Source organism: Lepidochelys olivacea (genome assembly GCF_965140295.1).
Source record: "Lepidochelys olivacea isolate rLepOli2 genome assembly, chromosome: 4".
In the NCBI taxonomy this organism is placed as follows: domain Eukaryota; kingdom Metazoa; phylum Chordata; order Testudines; family Cheloniidae; genus Lepidochelys; species Lepidochelys olivacea.
The window spans coordinates 61,491,192-61,515,846 of NC_140414.1; the positions used below are offsets into that span (position 1 = coordinate 61,491,192).

At 39.2% G+C, this 24,655-nt stretch overlaps 1 protein-coding gene across 2 annotated transcripts in view; it reads right to left on the reverse strand.

Moving 5' to 3' along the window:
* Positions 1-24,655, reverse strand: part of SLC10A7 (solute carrier family 10 member 7) — a 201,148-nt gene that overhangs the window by 24,564 nt on the left and 151,929 nt on the right. For both annotated transcript variants that reach the window (XM_084626838.1, XM_084626837.1), the window contains exons 8-10: positions 16,494-16,659; positions 12,311-12,362; positions 10,901-10,974 (exon numbers count right to left, since the gene is read on the reverse strand). In XM_084626838.1, coding sequence (XP_084482964.1) covers positions 10,901-10,974; positions 12,311-12,362; positions 16,494-16,659 — 292 coding nt within the window. The remainder of the gene's footprint in view (positions 1-10,900; positions 10,975-12,310; positions 12,363-16,493; positions 16,660-24,655) is intronic.

Sequence of the window (24,655 nt, forward strand, 5' to 3'; positions counted from 1 at the left end):
CCCTGCTCAAAAGCAGGACCCATCCCCAATTAAATCCTCCCAGCCAGGGCTTTGTCAAGCCTGACCTTAAAAACTTCTAAGGAAGGAGATTCCACCACCTCCCTAGGCAACGCATTCCAGTGTTTCACCACCCTCCTAGTGAAAAAGTTTTTCCTAATATCCAACCTAAACCTCCCCACTGCAACTTGAGACCATTACTCCTTGTCCTGTCCTCTACCACCACCGAGAATAGTCTAGAACCATCCTCTCTGGAACCACCTCTCAGGTAGTTGAAAGCAGCTATCAAATCCCCCCTCATTCTTCTTTTCTGCAGACTAAACAATCCCAGTTCCCTCAGTCTCTCCTCATAACTCATGTGTTCCAGACCCCTAATCATTTTTGTTGCCCTTCACTGGACTTCTCCAATTTATCCACATCCTTCTTGTAGTGTGGGACCCAAAACTGGACACAGTACTCCAGATGAGGCCTCACCAATGTCGAATAGAGGGGGACGATCACGTCCCTCGATCTGCTCGCTATGCCCCTACTTATACATCTCAAAATGCCATTGGCCTTCTTGGCAACAAGGGCACACTGCTGGCTCATATCCAGCTTCTCGTCCACTGTCACCCCTCGGTCCTTTTCCGCAGAACTGCTGCCTAGCCATTCGGTCCCTAGTCTCTGGGAGAGAGAGAGTCCCAAATGGGAGAGTCCCAAATGGGAGACAGTCCTTCAGCTGGAAGTTTTGGCTGGCTTGCATTTATCCAAATGAACAGAACACTTTACTTTCATGCTGTGCATTGAAGAAAGGACAATGGCCTAGATTCACAAAGATACTCAGGAGTCATGACACTGAGCGTTGCGGCACCTACATTTTGTGTGCCTGGAAAATCACAGGAACACCACACTGACTCACGAAGCCTGAGTTAGTGCCTAAATGGGGAGAGATTCACAAAAGCCAACATAGTAGGTGGCTTTCCTGTTGAAATCCCTTCTCTTAATCAGTTGGAGGGGGAATTTGAACTGGGGGTCTTCCACATCCCAGGGGAGTACCCTAACCACTGGGCTAAAAGTTGTGAGTGAAGTCCTCTCTCTCCCATCACCCTTGCTGTCTTGTGTGAATCTGCTTGAGGGGCCTGGCCTGGTAGGCATGCACAGAGCCAGATCAGGCCCCACATGAGTTATGCAGCTGAATCGTTGTCCTCCTCGGTTTGTGAATTGCTCTGGGATTTAGGAGGGAGATACGTGCCCAGAGTTGAGGCAGTCGTACACATGTCCAGAGGCAGAAACACAGGAGCAGAGAGAACTTTTTACTGCAAAAACTTAGGTGCTGAGTGTGTTTAGGCACCCACAGGATTCAGCAGCAGTTTTGTGAATAGCAATGGAGCCTAAAACTAAGAACCTTTGCTTTGGTGCCTAAGAACCTTTGTGAATCTAGGCCAATGACACTAGAGCATTCAAAACAGTGCTCACACAGCTAGCATGAGACTGGGTGCCTGTTACTTCCTTTGGGAGCACAGCACTACTGGGATACAGATGAATCACTGAGTACCTGTTAACATATTACATTGGCCCCAAAGTTACCCGGGGGATGCAGGAGAATCACTTTTTGAAATTCAGTCCTGTCTACGTGAGATTCATACTGGCTGCAAGAGATTCAATGGGTCTGTGATACATATAAAGGCGAAGGAAGAGGAGGAAGATTAATGAAGAATGAGACAGATATTTCTTTTGTCACTAACACTAAAGGAAAAGATGGAGAAAAGCTAGTGCCCCGGGCATGCTTTTACTAATTTTAGTTTTTAGTTGTTCAGGTCACTGGTTCACCTTGTTCATATTACCACAGAAATTAGATTCTGCAATGTAAAATGTAGCTACCAAGAAACAGTATATCTTCCAATATCAAAGATTTAAGTAAATAAAAATGTAAAAGGGGGAAAGAGAGAATGTGCTGTTTGATCTATTTATGGTTTTTCAACGGGTGTTTTCAGATTGAAAGTGATGTTTAATGAATGACCTGAGCAATCTCACCAAATGCTAACAATGAAACATTAAACACCGACAACTGAAGACTGCCTTAGACTCAGGAACACCTTAACCCATCTGACAATATTGTAGTAGTAATTAATTAACAGGTCATTCAAAAATGAATCAAACCACCATAAATCTTATTTTAAACACTAGCTTACCTCTACAATGAGACATAGGCACATGCATGGCTATGGTGTAGCTGATCTTGGTCTACTTCAGAGACTTTTTACTGCCTGTATATCAAGTCATAGTTCACACTGACAATATATTCAGTGCACTCAGAGGTTCGTCTTGTACTTCATTACTAACATGAAAGCCATTGAGATATGTGTACTCAGTGATTGCAGAAACACCCTTTTTTCTCTATATTTCTAGTATACTTTTATGTAACAGAGCCATGTCAGTGCCTCAGATACTATGGTGATAAATGGAAGGATGCACAGAGAGACAGACAATATCCTACAGATTGAAAGTTTTATTAATTTGCTGTTCCCTTGAACACAATTATTCTCTCCAGCACAGCAGATGCCTGTGGAGGCATCAAAGTTTTGGCGAAGTGAATTTCATTTAATGTATTAAAACAGACATTATGGAAATACTTATATACATTATTCCTATTGTATTTGAGTGCGTGCAAGAAATGAAACCCACAGTGATTCCCTCCTTATGCATCAAGGCAAGCAAAAACACAGATGCATAAACTAAACATCTCCTCTCCCTCCCTCCTTTTACTATGTTTTTAGGCCATGGAAATGCCAGATATCAGAATCTGAAAACACTGGCCACAACTTTTCAGCTTTTTTTTTTTTTGTAGAACAAAGGATAATAAGATTTACTTTCCCCATCACTTGGGCAGGGACTTTGGAGCCAACAGTCCTCTATCCACAGGAGAGAGAAATACTGTCCTATGTCTATTTTCCACACTAAACCACTGACAATTAGGATGGTGCTGGGAGTTGTGGATAGCAACTTGCAATGCTGTCCACTTCCAACCTCACAGCAATTCCCCTTCTAACAGGGCCACTACTTTTTCCAACTATTTTTTGTTTTTTTTTTTAAATCCTTGCACCCATAGTTTCAGGAGTGTCTGAAGCCAGCAGCTGAGACTGGCTGCCAGACGGTGCATTGAGAGCAGCACATGTAGATGTGATACTCCCACGGAGACTCAACAACATCTTCAATACTCTTTACCATAGGTGACATTTGTAGCCTCTGCCAGCTTGGGATAAAGTGATCTTGAGTCATGTCCAAATTCGGATCTCCCCAAGGGTAACCTGCCAGCTATCTGCTGAGTATAATGTAGTTCCTTAAAGTAGATACATTAACTGTAACTGTTTTGGTGGAGAGAGAGGGATGGGAGGGCTCTTGGGTCATTATCATTTTACAGCTGGGTGTTTGTAGCATCTTTTTTTTATTATTATAAAGCGGTATGAGCTTGCTGTCATTAAAAACCTGCAATCTGGTTTTTAGTGTCTGATCTAATTAAGAGTTCATCTGGCAAGACACACAACCAAATAAATAATTGGAGAGGTGCACCTCTGAAATGACAATTGTTATTCATCGATCTCTTTTTGCAAGTAGAGATTGAGAGATGTAAACTTCAAGTGAATGAGATCTCCTGGGTGAGATTCTTCAGTTCAAACACAGTAAACAACTGTTGTTCTCTGATGCACATTTTAGTACTGCTGGAGGCAAACTTTCTAAATATTAATAAAAAAACCTACTACTGGCAGAGTGTACAGATGAATAGGAAGCACTAGGAAACAAGCCCCAGTGCTGGATTTCTTGCCCACATTCAAAGGCTAATCAAAAAGCATGTGTTTCAGGGCACATAAGAAGGGAGATCCCCTAATTTCCTATAAGGTTACCCTTTTAGAATCATAAGAGAGATGAAAATTCAGTAAACAGAAACAGAGGAGGCATAGGATATCATGAATCTCATGCCAAACACAACAATAGAAAAACATGTGCTCTGTCCAAGTGCCACTAAGACTCATTTAAACTCTGACATTTCTTTCTTTGAGGTAGATCTACTAGCAGATTATCTTCCTGAATATATGCCCTCACTGTAACCCCTTTGTGCTTCTCTGGTGGTGCAAAGAGGTCATAAAGCTGACTTAGCTAGCCAGCATGTGGACATGATGGGAGACTAGGTGTTGGCAGAGCATTGCTACTCCCAGAGGCTGTCACTAGCTGGCACATGAGAGCAGGGCTGAGTCTGCTCTGATTTGTGCCTGGACCCCCCATATGTTTACTTGCCTATTGATTCTAATGATCACACTGAAATATATGGTAAATGTTCACGTTGTGGGTCAATCTGAAACTCCCAGACACTAACCTGGCAAGCTAGACGGTGCTTCACTTCATCCCAATAATAATACTTTAAAATATACAACTATACATGAACATGGGGCCAGAGTCACTGGCAGGTCTAGGTCAGCATACGATGGCAAAGTGCCTGCCGCAAAGCCCTGGTGATGGGCATTTGGCTAAAGGAAAAAGTTGCTAAGTCCACAACTTCAGCTGGACTGGGGGGTGAGTGTGTAGGGGGGTTTGAACAGCTAAATAGGCACAGCTGATGGGTGTGATGATGGATGTGCTGATTCACCACATGACAGCAAAAAGCCTCATGTACGGTGTTGTGGCTAAAACTGCCTGCCATGTCACTGGACTCTGGCCATCCGTCGTTTGGGATTTGGAAGCATGTATCTCAGCTCAGTTACACAACTGTGTTTGTTACCATGCTGAATAAAACCTTTTTCCTGTTTTTTTAAAAAAAATCCCTTGGGGATTACTCCTTCTGGGTGAGTAGGAACGCTGTACATGCCTGCAAACTGCCAGCTCTGTTTGGGGAGTGGGGGAGGGAGGGTGCAGAGGCTTATGTAGAAGGAAAACATTTAAACTATCTCCATCCCAGAAGCCTTGAAAATGGATTTGGTTTTTGTCTGTCCCCCCAGTGGAGTGATGTCTTTAAAACATTGGCAAGTCCCGACCATCAAGTTCTGCCTCTCCTCGGAGTCTAGCGAGAAAGGAAGGTGGCGACTTGTTAGGTCATAACGATGACTTGATAAATAATATTGTACCTCAAGAACATGTTTGGTAGGGACCCAAATGAGCAAGGGTGGGAGAGCGAAGCAAGTACGTAGCCAGTCCTACAGAACTGACCAGCCATGCACGGAGGCCTACACGGCTTCTCATTAGACTAGATAGGTCTTTCCTTCCTCGGAAATAGTTTAAAGTTTTTAGGAGAAGACAAAAGGGCTGGTTGGTCAGCCAGCCATGGAAAGGGAGGACAGTCTATGAAAGGAGCACCGAAAAGGGAGTAACTTTCTTTGGCTTCTTGGTTCTGCTTTCAGCTACAGCAATGTAGCTTGGGAGTAATTTCAATGACTTTAAATGACAATAACAGAACTGTTTACAGGTACTGGGAACTTCTGTATGTGAACTGGGGTCCTAGAACTGTCCTCTTGTGCCAGGCTCTCCTTTCTAACTCATGCACCATTAGCCCCTCCAGGCCTAATCTTCTGAAATAAGTGCCACTTACTGGGAAGGGAGAAAGCCCTCCCAACCGCCCTGCTGGTGGCAAGGGGGGAAGACACAAAAGAACTTCAAAAAACAAACTTTAAAACTGACCTCAGGAACATAGATTTGAACTTGAAGAACCCACACTAACAGTAGGTACTTTATCCTTGGTCCCAGCTCTTCATAGTAGTTTGCTCTTAACATACCCATTAGAAGGCCAGGAGATTTCTTATGCAGGCACAGTAAGGAGGCTAGAGCTGGGAATGAGTGGGCTACAGTAATAACCCTTGTGAGACTTTGTATCTTTCTAGGAATTCAAAAGCAAAAATGGATTCAACAGGACCCCTATGATTTTAACAATTTTGGTAGAAGTTGGGAGTACACCTTGGTCCAGATACAGCCTCCAGCCATCTGTTCTTTCAAATGCCATCCCCTACCAACAAGAATCATCTCTCTCTTATGCAGGCAGGTCACTTTCACCTAGATCCCTTTCTCAATCAAGTTAGATGAAAAGGCCATATAAAACTAAATATCAGCAGGAAGTGGATAATTATGCAGCCTAAAATGTTGCCTCTTAGTCTTCATATAAATATCGAACAAAAGAGGTTACAAGATGGATCCTCCATAACCTCACAAATGAAGGCCTTTGGAGAACATCAGTAATTGCACAGCATTACCCTTTGGGAACTCTATACGAGAAGTCTGTGGAATCACTCACATGCTTAAAATTAGGCACATGCCTTATCACTTGATGAATCAGGGCTACAGAGCACAAACTTGAAGTCATTGGGAACAGAAAGCATTCAGCACCATGCAAGAAGTGCTCATTATTCCTGCAGGTTCAGCTCCATATTTACTGAGTCTGCAATGGTTGACTATACAAATTAACTCTGGGCTGAAACTTGGCAATATTTCTGGTTTCACTGTGTTTCTTTTCTCTTATGCAGTAATTAAAAAGCCTTATTTTATCGCAGTCTGTAATCTGAATCCAATCTTTTGGCCTTTTTATATTTAAAGCAGCTAGATTCTCATAGTCATAAAACAGGCAAATGCAGAAGCATGCTACCTTGTTTTTAAATTGTCTGAACATAGATTGTCCACTCTGCACTGAAGCAATAAAACAGTGTATCCATTTTTATTAAAAAAGAAAACCAAAACAGAAAAATCCTTCAAATGAATTTAAACCACAAACATTTTCAAGTAAAATTGACCAAAATAAATAAATTTACAGCTTCTTCCTCAGAGTATTTATATCAACTGAAAAATTTAATTGGGTTTATTTAAGACTCTAAAAAGCCATTGCCTTATTGCTATCTAAATGAGAAAATGTACGCTGCATTGAAAACAAAATCCTAATTCCATAAGGGGCTTTTTAACAATCCTTTGTCAATCATATCTGGTATGCTGATGTTACAGAGTAGGTAGCAGCTATTTATTTTCTGCTGGATAAAATATGTATAGGTTGTAGTTATTGAACTATTATGAAGGTTTAAATTAAAAACTGAATTACTGGTGAGTCTGCATTTTTATTTTTTAAGTGGTGACCTGTAGCTAGTATAAAAGATACAATAATCTCCTACGCTAGCCAGAGACTATATACAAGTTCAGGCAACCAAGCCTGCAGTATTGTTTTAGATGAACCATACTGATCGCTCTGCACTTCCTTCAGGCCTCCTCTTTCTTGCTGAACGAACTCCAGGGAATGGCATCATGTCAGGCTTTCCAGATGGATTATGTGAAGCCATAGCTCAATGTCATTTTCAATAGCAAGACTCATAATTAAAGGTCAAATAGTCACTTCATCTGCAATCAATCAATAGAAGAAGTACTAATACTAAGTACTAATCAATCATTGGCAAATGCACTAATAAAAGCCATGAATCAAACGTCTGCATGTGTGCGTACTCACATGTACTGTGTATATATGGGGAGAAGGAGAGAAAGAACAAAGTGTGGGGGAAATATGTGAGGATACCACATTTATCTTCACTATTTGTAAGTTTATATCCCTAATTCACTAGTTAAATGAAATAGAAATAAATATGGTTTTGCGTGCCAACATGATGTATACTCTTTAGAAATCATTGAAAGGACCATTTATATTAAGAAATATTAATCAGTTTATGATACCGAATGAAAAATATAAGGAACCTAGTCAGTGTAATTCATCCTTATGCCTGCACCTGATCTTTGAGGAAAAATAGGTGCGTCAGCTGTTCAGTATATAAAATAAACCCCGACTTATGGGGACAGCACTTGTCTCAGTGTAGAGCGAGCAATTTTTCATGAATTCAGCAGTGGAAATGGCAGTTGAGCATGCATTGCATGAGAATTAGTCGATTTCTTAACATGGTGCAGGAGAAATATCTTACAAAAGTCTTCTGGTGCTTCTCCTATTACCACTTCTAAAGCTTTAAAGCTGTCCTCTCTTCCTCCTCTTCTGTTGGTTCCATTCTAAAATCCCCAGGGAATGGACAAGAAACACCTATTGGAGCTTCACATGTCAAGATGAGAAAAACGAATTTCAAGCCCCAAAATAAAGCTACTGTTGTAGGAGGTCATTTATATGTTACCAGTTGCTTAATGGCCATGTCCTGAAGGTAAATGAAAACAACTGCCCAAAATGGGCTTAAAACAAGACCCTGAACTGCAGTGGTTCTCTCAGATACTATGATGTTGGAGACAGAAGTACTAACATTAGTGCAGTTTTTTTGCATGCTTTACAGTAAATATTCCCTGTAAAATGTGATGGAACAACAACATAGCATGGGCATCTTCTGCCTGTTATGCTCCCACTAAAGTCAAAAGCAAAACTCTCATTGATTTCATTGGGAGCCAGCTTGGGTTTCTGATATAAATAAACAAGGATCTAGTACACTGAACGGTCATTCAGGAACAGTTTATTGTTATACACACACACACACTACCCCATAACGCAGCCATAGACCAGGAGAGGAACTTGGGATAACTTTACAATAAATGTTAATTGCATAGGTTAAAGATTCTTATTTATGCCACTAGCTTTGGGGGCAATTTTCATAATACTAAAGCTTTGTTAATCCAGATCTTTCTGATAAGCTCCATCCATTTATTTATTTACATAGCTATGCCTTTTTTTTTTTGACGTTCCCTTTGCTGTGGGATCTAGAAACCAGAGCAATAATTAACAGAAACAAAAATGCATACTCTGTCAGAGGCAATGGATAAACAGTAATTGGCAACTGACGGACAATAGGCATGCTTACATACACTGCCCTCAGACTTGCTAACTGTGGGCTCTGGTGAACTGCCAAAAGAACCACTTTCCACAAATGGGAGCGCTCCATTCAGAATGCCTTGGTTGTGGTCTCTTACAACAAAACTCCAGGAACCATCAACAAGAGCAACACAACTGATCTTAACAGCAGAGATGTAACAGAGTCAGATGCAATCTCTCAGACAGCTGAGTGCTAGACTATTCAGAGCTTTAAACAGTAACGAGTGTGCTCCCAGTTATCTGCCCACTGGGGAGGTAAACTGCAGCAAGAAATACCAGCTGGAACTTCTGAGTGTTCTTCAAGGGTAACCCCAGTGAAGCAATCTACCCCAAAGCTGACAAAGGCTAACGTAACTGTGGCAAAGTTTACACCCAAGAGGAGGGGCTGCAATATTCTGGCCAACCACCCCCACCACCTATCCACTTGCACACCTCTTTGCCTATACTAGCTACATATATTAGTAGAGAGGAATTATGAGTCCTGGGGAAAACAGGTTCCAAAGAGTCCTGAACTTTTAGCTGGCTGCTGTTTTCCCACATCTGTTGCACGTGCACAGAGCACTACAAAGTGCAAGCAAAACCTGACTAATTTAGATGTCTCAGGGAGAGCAGTTACTTTTTATTCAGCAGCTGCTAGGAGCTAGGAACCAGGTAGCTTCAGGGAGAAAATAAAAATATAATGAACGGGGATTGAGTCACAAGCTAGTGGGGAAAAGGCTGGAGAGAAGGAGCACTGACTTCAGTGTATGCCATGTGTGATTCAGGCAGGGCTATATGGGAGGGTTTATAGCATGAGAACACAGATCCATGATTTTTTCTGGGTGAAAGCAATCCCCTGGAGGCTTCTCATGTTTAAGCACCCACTGTAGTGATTTTATTTGCACAGCAATTATATAAGTGTGTGCAGTCTACACACAAAATCACAGTCTCAAGAAAAAAATGATAAAATAATTGCACATTCTTAGCTAGTTGAAATCAATGCCCTTTGTTCTGTCAGGTCACACTTGTACCCTAGGTCTGCAGGTAACTTGGTCTAATCACACATGTTGTACTGTGCTATACTTATATGAAAGATAAGTCATATGTACTACAGATTGTCTGAAATTGTACTCAAAGCAATGCAAACTGATTTTATTAAAAATGAATTCAAAGTATCCAGGCAGTTTAAAAGAAATCAAAATAAATACTTTCTGTATATTAAAATGTAACTGTAGAAATGCTACTCAATGGTAAAGATCGTCATTACCATTCCTTCTAATATATCCAACTCCATTTAATAACTAAAGTTTTATCTTTGATAGTTACAGGCTTGAAAAGGTTAATACTCAATTATATATGCTGTACTTTATCAAACAAACATTTTCCAGTTTTGGAAAGAAATAAGAAAACATACAGCCACCAATAGTGCCACTGACTGATCGGCAGAAGAGAACAGGAATAGGAATGGAGCACTTTCATGACACTCTAAACATAACTATTTTAATTATATTTTGTATGTTTCGATCAGACCATGCTTGTTATCACTAAGTAATTTTAAATGACAAATACTTCAATAATGTTTTTGACTAATGAATTGTAATAAATTATACACACAGTCCAAAGATGTTGAAGACTTCAGATAAATACAATTAAGCTGCTAAACTACACAGAAAACAGAACTGTCCTTAGTGATCTATTTTGGAATATGCTAAGCACGGCAAATGCTAAGCAGTTTTGAGCAATATCATCTTTCTGGGGTGACAGTGTAGGAATAACTAAGAACATTATGAGTAATGAACCTCAAACTTTATCAATATTGGATTAGGGTATTGGAACATCACAAGTAGAAAATGAAGTAGCTCCCTCTAAAATAAGAGCAGATTAATGGCACTGCAGTACAACTACTGAACTCCCAGTTGAGAAAACTGTGCTGTCTCCTTTTTAATAAACATTTATTTACCCCGTGCAAAAATGTTATCATTAATATACCAATATCCTTAATATACCAATGTTCGCATGCTTGTCACACTGAAACAACTACTACTTTGATTTAACAAAAAACAACTTTTTCCAACAAAGTGAATTACTGTGATTGCACTGAAAAGCTAAACTTGACCTCTCATAATGACTTACCCAGGGTGAGGGATTTGTGTGTGGAACAAAAAATGATAGCCACGGTGTCTGCTGGTGTGAAACCAGAGCTATTCCTAGAAAAAAAAAACATTTTAATAATCTCTTTTAGCAAAAATCTGCTTAAAACATCATTGATCAAATGTACAACTTTAAGTATCCACACACATGTTCATAACACTTTGATCAGCTAGACAGAAATAATTCTACCCACAGATGCACAGCAATGTGTGTGTGGTGGGTTTTTGTTTTATTTATTTAAAAATATTTTTTTCTCTCAGTTGTGGCAAACTCTCTAATGGATAAATTCCCACAACCTAAATCCACCCAAGGTTACTTCTACATACATTCTGTATCACATTAGCAGCCAACTCCCCTTTGTAAAAACTGACCAACAGACAGTAAAGAGATATAGGATACATTCTATCTATTGAGAGAGAAGCTGGGCTTGAGGTTTATAGGATAAAATTAAGGCAGTAAGGTCGGAAAAGTGACCAACAGAGACATACGATTGCCCAGTAGAGGTCATATGTTCAATCCAAATGGGAAATAGCTTTTCCTGAAACTCCAGATATGTATTTATTATACAGTTTAAGTAGCATCCTACTCAAGGTCCTGTAAAAATGGCATTGTGGGGTTCTACAACTGGGTCAGATCCTTGGTCCAGGAAAGGGCCAACATTACAAAAGGCACTTAAAGATGTCCTAAAGGATCATTTAGGATTTCCCTCTCACAGGGTAATACTCTGGTGGCATAAAACTAGCAGAGCTGGCTCTATGCCACGTGTACCATCCCCCCTAGATAGGGAATGTTTTAGGCAGGGGGCATAGCCAGAGTATGCTGCACTCTAGCAATCCCCAATCAGCAGAATGGTGCCTTAGAGCAGGACTGTGTCTGCTCTAACTCGCATCTGTGACACCTGGGCAAATCCATTGCCTTCAATAGAAGTAATTCAGGGGTTCTCAAACTGGGGGGTCAGGACTCATCAGGAGGTCGTGAGGTTATTACATGGGGGGGTCACAAGCTGTCAGTCTCCATCCCAAACCCCGCTTTGCTTCCAGCATTTATAATGGTGTTAAATATATAAACAAGTGTTTTTAATTTATAAGGGGAGGGGGGTCACATTCAGAGGCTTGCTATGTGAAAGGGGTCACCAGTACAATAGTTTGAGAACCACTGGAGTAATTAATTGGAACTTGATTAACAATTCAGTAGAAAATGCACAAGAAGGAATAGAATCCAGCTCCTGCTCTCTTAGCTGTGTTGCCTCTGCAATGCTAATGGGGGAGATGCAGCAAAAGCATCACTAGAATGAAGTCACCCCTGTTTTGGGAACATGCCCCTAGATGTATACATAAATAAATATACACACTTTATATTGTACGTTTGTTCAAAACATTCTAATCCACTTACCTTGTAGAAAAGAGGAAAGTTAAAAGCATGAAGCTCAGTTGAACAAAAAATACTGAAAGAGAAACAAGTTAAATTTAAGTTTACATGGTAAAAATAAATTTCACCTAAACCACTGTACTGTATGCTGTGTACATACCTTTTACACCTGCATAAAGTATGAAAAGATACACATCTGATGCTTAAGGATGGACCAAAACACTCAAAGAAATTTGATCTAGCCAAGTGCGTGGGCATATAAAGACTTGCGGAAAGGACAATTATTTCTGAAGGAGCAGTGGACATCACCATGTCTGAGGAAGCATTTCTGTAGCAAATGCGATTACTATGGTTATGGCAGCACTTGCAGAAGCACTGCCTCTGAATAAGGTACTTCCTGACATGATGTCTCATTGACAGAGAAGCTGACTGGTGAATGCCATGCATCCATTTCCAGAGTACTGCTTCACAGGAGTGATGACATAGTGCAACATTCTGACATACTTTAGGTGCCAGATATATCTCTGCTTAACAAATTGCAAAATCACATGTGAGTGTGAATACTGCAGACACAAACATGCCCACACTCTGGTGTATATTGCCCTCTTGATGAAATGCTTGTACTTTCCATAATTGTTAACAGGGGTTAGGAGACACCTATATATATGTTTGCATTCCTACTGGAAAAAAGCCAATTCCTGAACCAAGCCGTGCACACAGCCTGAAGCCCTCAGCAGTTGTTGAGCATAACAGAACTTTACAGGTGTGGACATATTTGACAGTCCTGAGGGGGACCATCCTCTCAGCTACCTTACTTAATGTCTACATGGCAGCCCAGTCCCCAAGCATGGAATCTGAGACCACATCCCACCCAAATGCTATATAAGAAATGGGGCAATTATGGAAAGGCAACTGACAAGCGGCCTTCCCAGACATCTCAGCACGTGTGGGAATCAGGCTGGCTGTGTGACATTTGAAGAAACTGAATGATGTGTGTGGTCACACAGGCTGATTGAGTGGATCCACCTCAATGTGGGACCGCAGCAACCCCCTGTTGGGAGAATAGGGCAAGTGTGGCATAAGACTAGGATTTCCAGAGATCTTTTAGAAGGAGGAGGGCGCACTTTTACATTTGCTAGAAATCTGGTGCAGAACCCCCTCTCTTGCAAAGCCTGGGTATGTGATGACCATGAAGCTAATGTGTCCCATAGTACAAGGTAAGATAAGGCAACAGTTTGGCCCCAATTTATAACTGGGCAATACTGTTGGTACTGGGCAATACTGACACATTAAACCAAGACTGAAAGAATCTCTTAACTATCAATGAAATTTTCCATTTATTATGAGAATTTCCTGAGATGGGCACACTAAAATTTTTGCCTCACATTTCATTTGGTATTTTACTTCACAGGAATCAACCAATTGTTACAGAATTGTAAATCATTTTTCTTTGGCATAAATGCATTAATTTACCATGCACAGAAAATGCATCCTTTCTGTAATAGCTATATACAAATAAACACCAATGTTGCTATCAATGCTATGTTATATATACTTCACTGAGGCTAGAATATTAACATACAAGTTACCTTTAAACAATAATCTGGAGAATGATAAATATACTTTCCTCTTAAAAATCTCAGACCAAATTTGCCACTGAAATAACACGGCACATAGCCAATGACTCCAATGAAGTAGTACAGACTTTCCTCATTTTTCAACTTTCTAAATATTTTAGAAATAAAGACATGCTTTATCTGTAGCAAATTATAGATCTAGAAGTATCAAGGTGTACATTAATGTTTTTGCTAAGGAATTTTAGTTATGCACATTGGAACTGACTAAATATAGAATAGGCAAAAAAATAAATGAAGTTGGATGATTTTCACAATTACAAGAACCACAATGTTGTACAGGAAGTTTTTTATCCTGAATGTGGCAAACAGACTAATCTTTCAAAACACTACTGTAAATGACAAGAAAAGCAATGGAAGCAACTGGACTGCATGAACAGTCCCCAAAAGCATAGTTTGCAAAGCAGCTTTGCCTGTTTTTCACACCAGTTGTTATGCTGTCTGAGTAACAGGAGTGTCTTTTAATCAAAGTTTCTCTTTTACTTTCTTTACATTTTAAACAGAGAATTTACGTTTTTTCCCCTCTATTTGCACAGATTTGTGCATGGAAGTTACACGCACATCATCAGGGGAGAATATTCCTCTTAGCATGCATACCCTTCATCTGAATTCTTTTTGGTTTTATATTTCCTTCTTAGCAATTTTGAAAAAGCTCACTAGAAGTACACTCTTTATTTATTCTCATTTTACAATGTCAGTTCTGCAGTTTACTATCAATTACACAAGCATTTTATCATGTTGAATTGGCAACGAATATTGCAAGTAATATTTTACATGTATATAGTGTTTTTCATCTGAAAGTGCTCCACAGATTATCCACCACTGGAAAACAGCCACAGCTGGGTGAACACTGTGGGACAGGGGGTGCAAAACCCAGCCTTACAAAAGTAGTGCTATGAGAGCTATAAAATCTACACAAATTAGACAAGAATTTATCTAAAAATCCCACAGCAAACTCAGCTGTTTTTACTAAATTCAAACATTATTCAATTAAGTGATGGGCTTTTTATGAATTGAGTGTTTTAAAACACAAAGACAAGATATGTAATTGTTAATTCTCTTATAGGTGTGATTTTTTTCTATTTACTTGGAACAAGTGAAAAATATTATTTCCTTTTTGTATGTAAGGAGACAGACTATCTGAAGAGCATATACACTTTTGCAACCAAGGATGCAAGATGAAATGTAGTAAATGGCAAAACTTCTATTGACTTCAATGGGGCCAGGATTTCACTCACTGTATCAAGGACACTGTACCAAGGGAGGAGGGATAGCTTAGTGGTTTGAGCATTGGCCTGCTAAACCCAGGGTTGTGAGCTCAATCCTTGAGGGGGCCATTTAGGGATCTGGGGCAAAAATTGGGGATTGGTCCTGCTTTGAGCAGGGGGTTGGACTAGATGACCTCCTGAGGTCCCTTCCAATCCTGATATTCTATGACACCTATATACTAAAAGGCAACTCAAGTGCTTTCCTGAAATTCAATGGTTTTAGACTAAACAGGATTTGATCTACAGTGCTGGTATTGGGAGATCCAAGTTACATCCCCCTACACTAATATGGGCTGCTGTATCTGTGGGGGGGGAGGGGGGAGCAGATTATGCCTATTGGAAAGGCAGGTGATACTGGGAGTTCTGACAGGGGAGAGCAGCTTTTAAGATGCATTCAGGCTCCAGAGGAGCCCTGTCACATAGGAATCTTGAGTCAGTGAACCCCTTTGGAGTCTGGGCCACATGCCTTTCCCAAGCAGTGCTGCCCACTTTTAGGGTTACACTAGCTGCCTACAGCTCCCCTGGTGGAGTGGGACAGTGAGTACTTCGTGCTCTCAGGGCAAATTTCTACTCCCAGGGAGCCTCTGCTAAAGAAAGACAGTACAGACCTTAGTCTGCATGAACTATTTAAAATTAATAATTAAATAATATGTGGGGAGGTGATAGGGATCCTGCTGTTTTGGTTCTTAATGATTGTGTAATGTATTTTTAACTGATGGATACCAGGACACTGTTCTCAAATATATTACTTAAATCTGATGAATAAAATAAAGAGCACCAAAAAAGTACTTTCTAACAAATTACTTCAACCACAAAAAAATTATCATGTAAAAAATCCCAATATTTTCAAGATTTATAATATAGTAAGGAAAGTAAAAACCAGCTTTTTATAAGCTATTAACATAATTTTCTGTCAATAATAGCTCCAACTGGAATCTACACTTTCAGTGAGGAGTGCCAAATCAAAACATGAACTTCCCTTTAATAGCTACAACTTCAACAGGATGGACACTGATATTTGAAAACTTATTACTTTAGAAAGGAAATGCTACTTTGAGCAATCCCAAGTGTAGATAATAGCAGGGTTCATACTTTTATTACTGCTGTTGCTTACTTAACATCCTAAAAATATGCAGCCTCTAGGAATTTTTCTAATCTATCTTGCTTGCAAAATGTATTAAAAATACAAAATCTAGCCTCATGGCAGTTAAATGTATTTCCTTCTTTTTTCTTTCCAGTATACACTGTTCATTGCACACGGGAGACAAATAAGTGATAAAAGGGATAGTTTAAGACCGAACTTACTTATGAACACTATTATAATCAAGCTAAATTTATCAAGGTCAATATTTGGATTGGAGAAAGTGTCACAGAACGTTGTATAGATGATCATCAGGAGCACACAGCTGCTGATAGCACCAAATGGAGGTTTCTTCCTCTCAAGCCAATCCTTGATGTGTCTTCGGACAATCTGTAACACAGAAATCAACAGGTTGCCTCTTTTCAAAGATGCAAGGAGCAAGTTGGGCATCACAAAATGAATCTGACAGCGGAAAGACATAAAGAGAAAAGAATAATTCGGATGACGGCCACAGTGGATTTCAAAGCTTCTCTGCCACACAACTCTTCTTCTGGGGAATTTAACATTTGTAGTGCAACTTCCACTGGGCATCCATAATGAGAGTATATTTTCAAGTACATTCAAATCCATCCTTAATCATGCCAAATGTTCTTTGCTAGCTGTCACTGAGACATGCCCATTAAGCCTCCCCAAAGTTTATCTCCTCTGCTGATACTAATGGATGGATGTAATTATCACAGTCCCCTTTGCATCAACAGACAATTCCAAGTGCAACTTCGGGAATCTTAAAAATCTGACATCTTCAGGAATTTCATGACGGTAGATAATCGAAAGTGATCCATGGAACATTTTAATATTTAAATAGCTAGCGATGCACCAGAAGTTTTTAATTAAATTATAACTCATGCTTGAAAAGCAAAAGTGCATGTGTTGTGGGAGTTTAAATAATTCAAACTCTGAATATCTAGTTTTTATAAATCTAAAGACAAATGCAATTTGCATGCTTTTAGAATACCAGAATTAACACATGAAAATGAACAAACCTACAGTGCTTAGTGTAACTTTTCCACTTTCAGGAAATTGAATCTGAAATTGTTTTACAAGATTTTGTTTTAGAGACAATTTTAAAAGTGAAAGTAACTTAAACTTTAAAATTTTGTCAAATTGGACTGAGTGTCATTAGAGACAACATATCTATCTGAGCACTTCCTGGTGAACTGCTTTTATTTTTTTGCTTTATTTTATATGGCTTGAAAAACTTTAAAGAATCATATGGCCATGACTTGTATTAATTTTTCAGCAATCATACTGTATTACCTGATTTCTCATGAGATCTCCCTACAGTCTGTGTTACCACATTCTTTTAGAAATAATGATGCAAGATCATGGAGCTTTGCAATGATAAGGTGCTAAAAGTATTATGTTACTTCCCTATTGCAATACCATTAATAAACATCACCATTATTGACTTAATAATACAGAACATTTTAGAGGTATTCAAGATCAAAATCAATGCAGCAGCACAGGTCCTTTTCACAAGCTAGCTGCCAAATAAAAAATTCTGAAAGTAAGCTGGAACCTAGGTTAAAATACTGAGAAAGAAAATGTCTAATAACAAAGACAACACAGAGATTTCTTCAAGCCTTGGCCTACACTAAGATCAGCAGATTCAGACACCAACATCATTGGCCACCTGCACCTCACTGATGGTTTCAGAGGCAGGACAATGAAGTCAACCAAGTGTCTGAGCAGACAGAACTTACAGCCTGGAATGGAGATGTGAAACAATGACATCCAAAAATAAGTGACCTAGGCAAGCATATTGATGGAAAGAAGTTGAAAGGACAGAGCTTTGTAGAGGTAAATCCCACTTCTCCATATTAAAGGAAAATTCCTCACAACTGAAAATCTTAAAGGCAGCATCTTGCTAAAGGAAAAAAGGGCAGGGATGTTTGAAAACCAAGTCCCATTGTGGAACATAAAATCACTCAGTTTTCTTGCAGGCAGAGAGTTCTCACATCCCTTCCTTTTCACAAGAAAATGATTGGCCAAGTAACTTCCCAAACCTTGAAGAAAACACACTCCACACTGCCAAGTATCATAGGATCCCTACAAGAGATGGCAGTGAGGAGATGCTGGTCTTGATCCTGCAACCCTTACTCCTGCCAGTAAAACTGTGGAACCACTTATGCGAATAGGATTGGATCACATGCCAGTAACCATATTAGATGTGAGGGGCTGTGAAGATTTAACTCCTAACCCAAAGAGCAGGATACACACGCCCCTATCCCTAGTGGCTTTGGGGATATTAAATATGCAAACTTCCCAGTTAAAAAGATTAAAAAGCACAATGTGAATGTTGATGAAGAATCTACTGAAAAATTAGAAGATAACAAAACAAGCTGTATGGCTTTAGCCCTCATACTACCTCTTGTTAGTGACTTAAAGCCACTAAAAGTTCTGTGAGCTGGTGTCTTTCCCAATTTACTCTAAAACACAGCTCCACACACGAGAACTTTCTAGGGTTCAGTTTTAACAACACAGAAATTAACAATAACACATTTCAATAGAAATCTTTCCTCAGGCTTGACAACTCCTACGATTTCTCCTTCTAGACTGTTCAGCCCACACCCCAGATCCTCTCTTTAGACAGTTACCCCTCATCCCTTATATCCTAATGGGTTAAGAGGTAACCTACTTCTGTGAGTCAGGACATATGTTCAGGTGCTGCTCCTTAATATTGGCCAGCAGGAACAGCACTCAGTGCAATGCCCCATGTAAACACTGCATGCCTATTACAAATTAATACTTTGAAATGGCAGAACAAATCCATCACATACGTGGAGTTTACATTTTTTTATTCTGATTAGCACTTACTTATAGTTATACCATGTATTTAGTGAGATCTGTTAGTGAAATGCAGCTAGACTCCCTCTCCCTGTCCCTCCCCCCCCCACGTGGAGGACATACAAGTTAATACATGAATAACTGTCTTATTCAGGAATGATTTATGTGGCCCATTACTGTTTGTTATTAATTGAAGTTAATTATATCTAGTATTTTTTCACACTATATAGAAATGGAGCCTTCCTTGACATTTGTAATATAATAGGAAAAATGTGTACAATAGGTGTCATTAAAAAGTACATATATCTATAACTTTAAGATGTTTAAACCCTAATAAACTGAAAAACTGCAAAAACGGCTGTATAGTCATATAACAAAATGTTTTGGAAGTTACATCATCACACAAAGCAGAATGTGCCTTCTATTTATACCCAGTGTTCTGGGATTGATTTAATCTTTTAAAGAAGATAGTTTTAACCTTATATCCTCCTTTAAACCTTCTAAAATGCCTCGACTTTAACCCCTCAGCTGAGAGTATGAGTCTTTATTCCCTTGTGCCTTACCAAACAATATTGGATCATTGTTAGCCCCAAATCCAGTAACTGATTTTTCCTCTCACTCACTTTCTCTCTCTTTTAAATTTAGGATTCCTAATTCTCCGTTTTGTCTTAGTAGAGCCATTATTTAATAAACATAATAAACAAACAGCACCATAACTTTGTATTACACTTTGAGCGTTCTTTGCCTTCAAAAGCTCTCTCTTCAAAGTGAAGCATAAAAAGAAAATACTGCATAACAGTCCAATAATCTCACCACACCTTCCCTTACAAGGTGAGGGCAACAAGGCCGGGAAGAGAAACAAATACTGGGGATTACATGAATGAAGGAACCAAGTTCAGAGAGGGAGAAGATAATAAACTGGATTTGTAAGGAGTGTAGGGACCAAAAAGGGGAGCAGATGGAAATGAGAGTATATATGCAGCACAGCACACACAAAATGGGGACTAGAGCCTTTCCCCATTATTTTAGTATTTTTGTTTGCAACTTGAATCCACATAGATGGGCCCTTACTTCAGTGCAGAGTTCCATTCATTTCAATGGGACCCGGAGCAGGTCTCTTGATAGGGTCAGAATCTTTGTCTTTATAGCAGGTTTTTGTGTTAATTCCTGTATATTACAATGAGGGTCACAGCCTTGCCCACCCTCAGGACTGTATACCAATTCACTCATATTCTTGCAGCCTGTGAAATTTTAAAAAATGTCAGTTGAGTCACTTGTCCTTTATTAGAGAGCTCAAATTCTGATTGAATGTCCTGTCCTAAAAATGGATGAAGAGAAATACTAACTGCTTCCTTCTTTTAATTTGAGGAGAAAATGTTTACCAGGCTCTGGCTTTTTTCTTTTTTTATCTTCATCTTTCTGGATAATATAAAAGTGATTTAAAGTGTGTGAATCAATTTACTTTCATGCATTAGCTCTCACTCAGAAACTCTCTCAAAGTAAACCAAGATTCTATTTTCCATCTAGATGGGCCCTCTGGAACACACTTTAAAAATTACCTACTAACATTGAGTAATTTAAAACTGCTATTTTCATAAAATTAGAAAACAACACATTCAACAACAGCATATACAAATACTCCTATGACACTTTATGGTTAAGTGTATATTTGTTGTTACTTTGTTTGCATTTCTGTGGCGAATTTGTTCTGTTACTTATTAAAGGTAAGTGTCATAAGAAAGTGAATCATGGTTGGAATCCTGTTAATCTGTCATCTTAATTTTCTGCAACTGCTTTTCAGTAGTGTTGATTTCCCAGAACATCACTCCTTATTCCTGCAACTCACCTGAAGTTTGATTATAAAAAGTAAGGCCACTTCCATGTGGATTTAATTACAAATATAATCTATTTGATAAAGTGTTCCTTTAGATGAAAGTTTCTCTAACCTTTGGTTTATTTTTAATTTTAAACCACATTTAAATTAGATTACATTTAATTTAATTTATGTTTTTCAACCCATATGTTTTGAACCTCTCTTCACTAATTCCAGTATACCACTTCCTTAACATTATAGATTGTTCTTTAAAAGTATTCATAGGAAAAATTTTACTGCTAAGATTTCTATTTTCTGGTTCCTTTGGCAGCTCATGTATCAATACAGCATCCTTTTAAAATTTTGTTTATAAATACAAGTTCTAAATGTTGGCAAAGCTCCTGTTGAATAGTCTGAACAAGGATGCAGAAGACAGATCCAAAATCCTCCACTTGTAGAATATCACAGATCTTTTCGGTTGACTAGATTCCATGAAATATTAGAGCACTTACACAACTAACCTCATTCGACAGATTTGGGGAAAAGAACTGCTGGAATCATAACATGAATTTTAGCTTTAGTTAAGATCTGTTTAATATGAAGTGCCCATTTTATGCCGGCAGACAAATCACCAATGGGGCAACTGGAGAATGCATGAATGATAATGTACAGACATACTTTTTATTATTTATTCATAGAAAACAGTGGGTTTTGGTGTGCTGTTTTGAAAAATGTTCAAACTAGTAGAATATAATGAAAGCACAGTGAAAATTCTATTTCATTAACATTTAATCATAAATCACTCTAATATAAAAACATAAAATAAAAGTCTGTCATAAGCACTTAGGTGTAAAGAAAGAAGAAGATCTGCAGAATGTGGAAAGGAAATATTGCAGCAGCAGTTGTTGTTTCTGTTTTCTGTCACTTTTGGAAGGAAAAAAAAGGAACAAAGAAACAATGATCTTTGGCCAAACTCCCCAGTCTGAAAGACAAGATGAAACTGCTTAGGGATTGATCTAAACTCTACTTGGCTGTGTAAAAGTATTTACCGCCTACTGTAATGAAGGCAAAAATTACCCTAACACGTCAATGTAGCTCATGAATAGCAACCTTCAATAATGAGATCAAATGCAGTATAACACTATGCTATATTGACCAGAATATATAAGAACTTCAAGACTCTATAACATATATATAAATAAATATTATCTCTAACAATATAACAGATCTCATATAGCAGGTGTTCTCTAATCCCCTATCTGAGCACGCAATAGGGGGCACAAATCTCAGGTTGTTATAAATTATTGATCTTCAAGACCAATAAAATAAACCATGTTAGACTAATATTGCCAATTAATTATGACACACACACATACGGTAGAGAGCTGTGAACTACTGACCATGTTTGTCATAGCTCCCATGTGACCAATGTGAACTCCATTGGAAGATCCAATCTCTCATGGACGATTTCATTAAAATATTGCCAAAATATAACTAGCATGGCCCAGTTTTCCAGTTATCAGTACTTCACACCTTAATATGAGGCTTGCCAAACCTGTATGCTATTTGCTTAACATCAGGAACATAATACAACTTTAATAGATTTTGAAAATCCAGCCTCAATTACTATTATTTAAAACAAGTAGCTATTTAGTGAGCCTCTTGTTTGTTAACCCATGTACACTGTGGCCCACACTTTCAAAAGGCTTCCAATTTGTGCACTTAAGACTGCACAGTGCACCAAATAGTCATCTGTGACTATTTTTCACTGCCTTCACTGCCCACAGTTATGCATTCCTTTGACCTCCAGACTGGATTACAGTAATTTTTCATTTGAAAACACACTTGAAAGTTATAGTACATTTAATGCATTATAAGGGTGCTTGATTAGTTAGCATTAGAGCTGGCCAGAAACTAGAATTCCTGTTCCACAGGAAATTCCAAAATTAAAAAAAAAAGTTTCTAAACAGAACGAAAAATGAAATGTCAAAATCTCCTACCCTACAGGAATTCCAAAATGTTATTTACAAAAAGTCAACATGACATTTCATTTTGACCTTTTCAAAACATTTCCAATGCTTCCCTGCCAGGCAAGGAGTCAGGCAACTCAGGGATCCTGTAAGCACCAATTCAGGGGCAGACCACCTGAAGCCCTGGGAGCATGTCTACAGCAGCAAGCCTTCCAGCCAAGGCTGACAGATTTGGTTTAGTGAAGCTCATGCTAGTGCTTTAAAAATAGCTGTGTGGACAGTGCCTTGAAACATAGAACTGGAAGGGACCTCGAAAGGTCATCTAGCCCAGTCCCCTGCACTTAAGGCAGGACTATATTATCTAAACCAGTGCTTCTCAAGCTATCTGATGTGGGGGACTGGCAATTTTTTTCCCCAATGTGCGCACAGACCGGCAGCTGATGGCTCGCGGACCAGCACCAGTCCATGGACCACCACTTTGAATAGCACTGATCTAGACCATCCCTGACATTGTCTAACCTGCTCTTAAAAGTCTCCAATGATGGAGATTCCACAACCTCCCTAGACAATTTATTCCAGTACTTAACCACCCTGACAGTTAGGAAGTTTTTCCTAATGTTCAACCTAAACCTCCCTTGCTGCAATTTAAGCCCATTGCTTCTTGTCCTAACCTTAGAGGTTAAGAACAATAATTTTTCTCCCTCCTCCTTGTAAAAACCTTTTACGTACTTGAAAACTGTTATGTCCCCTCTCAGTCTTCTCTTTTCCAGACTAAACAAACCCAATTTTTTCAGTCTTCCCTCATAGGTCATGTTTTCTAGACCTTTAATCATTTTTGTTGCCCTTCTCTGGACTTTCTCCAATTTGTCTACATCTTTCCTGAAATGTGGTGCCCAGAACTGGACACAATACTCCAGATGAGGCTAATCAGCATGGAGTAGAGCAGAAGAATTACTTCTCGTGTTTCACTTACAACACTCCTGCTAATACATCCCAAAATGATGTTTGGTTTTTTTGCAACAGTGTCAACTCTTGACTCATATTTAGCTTAAGGTCCACTATGACCCCCAGATCCCTTTCCGCAGTACTCCTTCCTAAGGCAGTCATTTCCCATTTTGTATGTGTGCAACTGATTGTTCCTTCCTAAGTGGAGTACTTTGCATTTGTCCTTATTGAATTTTATCCTGTTTACTTCAGACCATTTCTCCAGTTTGTCTGGATCATTTTGAATTTTAATCCTATCCTTCAAAGCACTTGCAACCCCTCCCAGGTTGGTATCATCCGCAAACTTTATAAGTGCACTCTCTATGCCATTATCTAAATCATCGATGAAGATATTGAACAGAACCAGACCCAGAACTGATTCCAGCGGGACCCCACTCGTTATGCCCTTCCAGCATGACTGGGAACCACTGATAACTACTCTTTGGGAACGGTTTTCCAACCAGTTTTGCACCCACCTTATAATAGCTCCATCCAGGTTGCATTTCCCTAGTTTGTTTATGAGACGGTCATGTGAGACAGTATCAAAAGCTTTACTAAAATTGCAGCTCAGGCTAGGACTCGGGCGCTGAAGCCTAAGGAGAAGCCTAAGCTGCAACTTCAAGGTGCTGTCTACACTGCTATTTTTATAGTGCTGGCATGAGCCCTGCTAACCTGAGTCTCTCAACTCAGTCTGGGAACTTTCTTCTACGAGCTGTGTAGACATACTCTGGGCTGCTGAGGGGGAAGGAGTTTCAAAGCCCAGCAGGAAAGC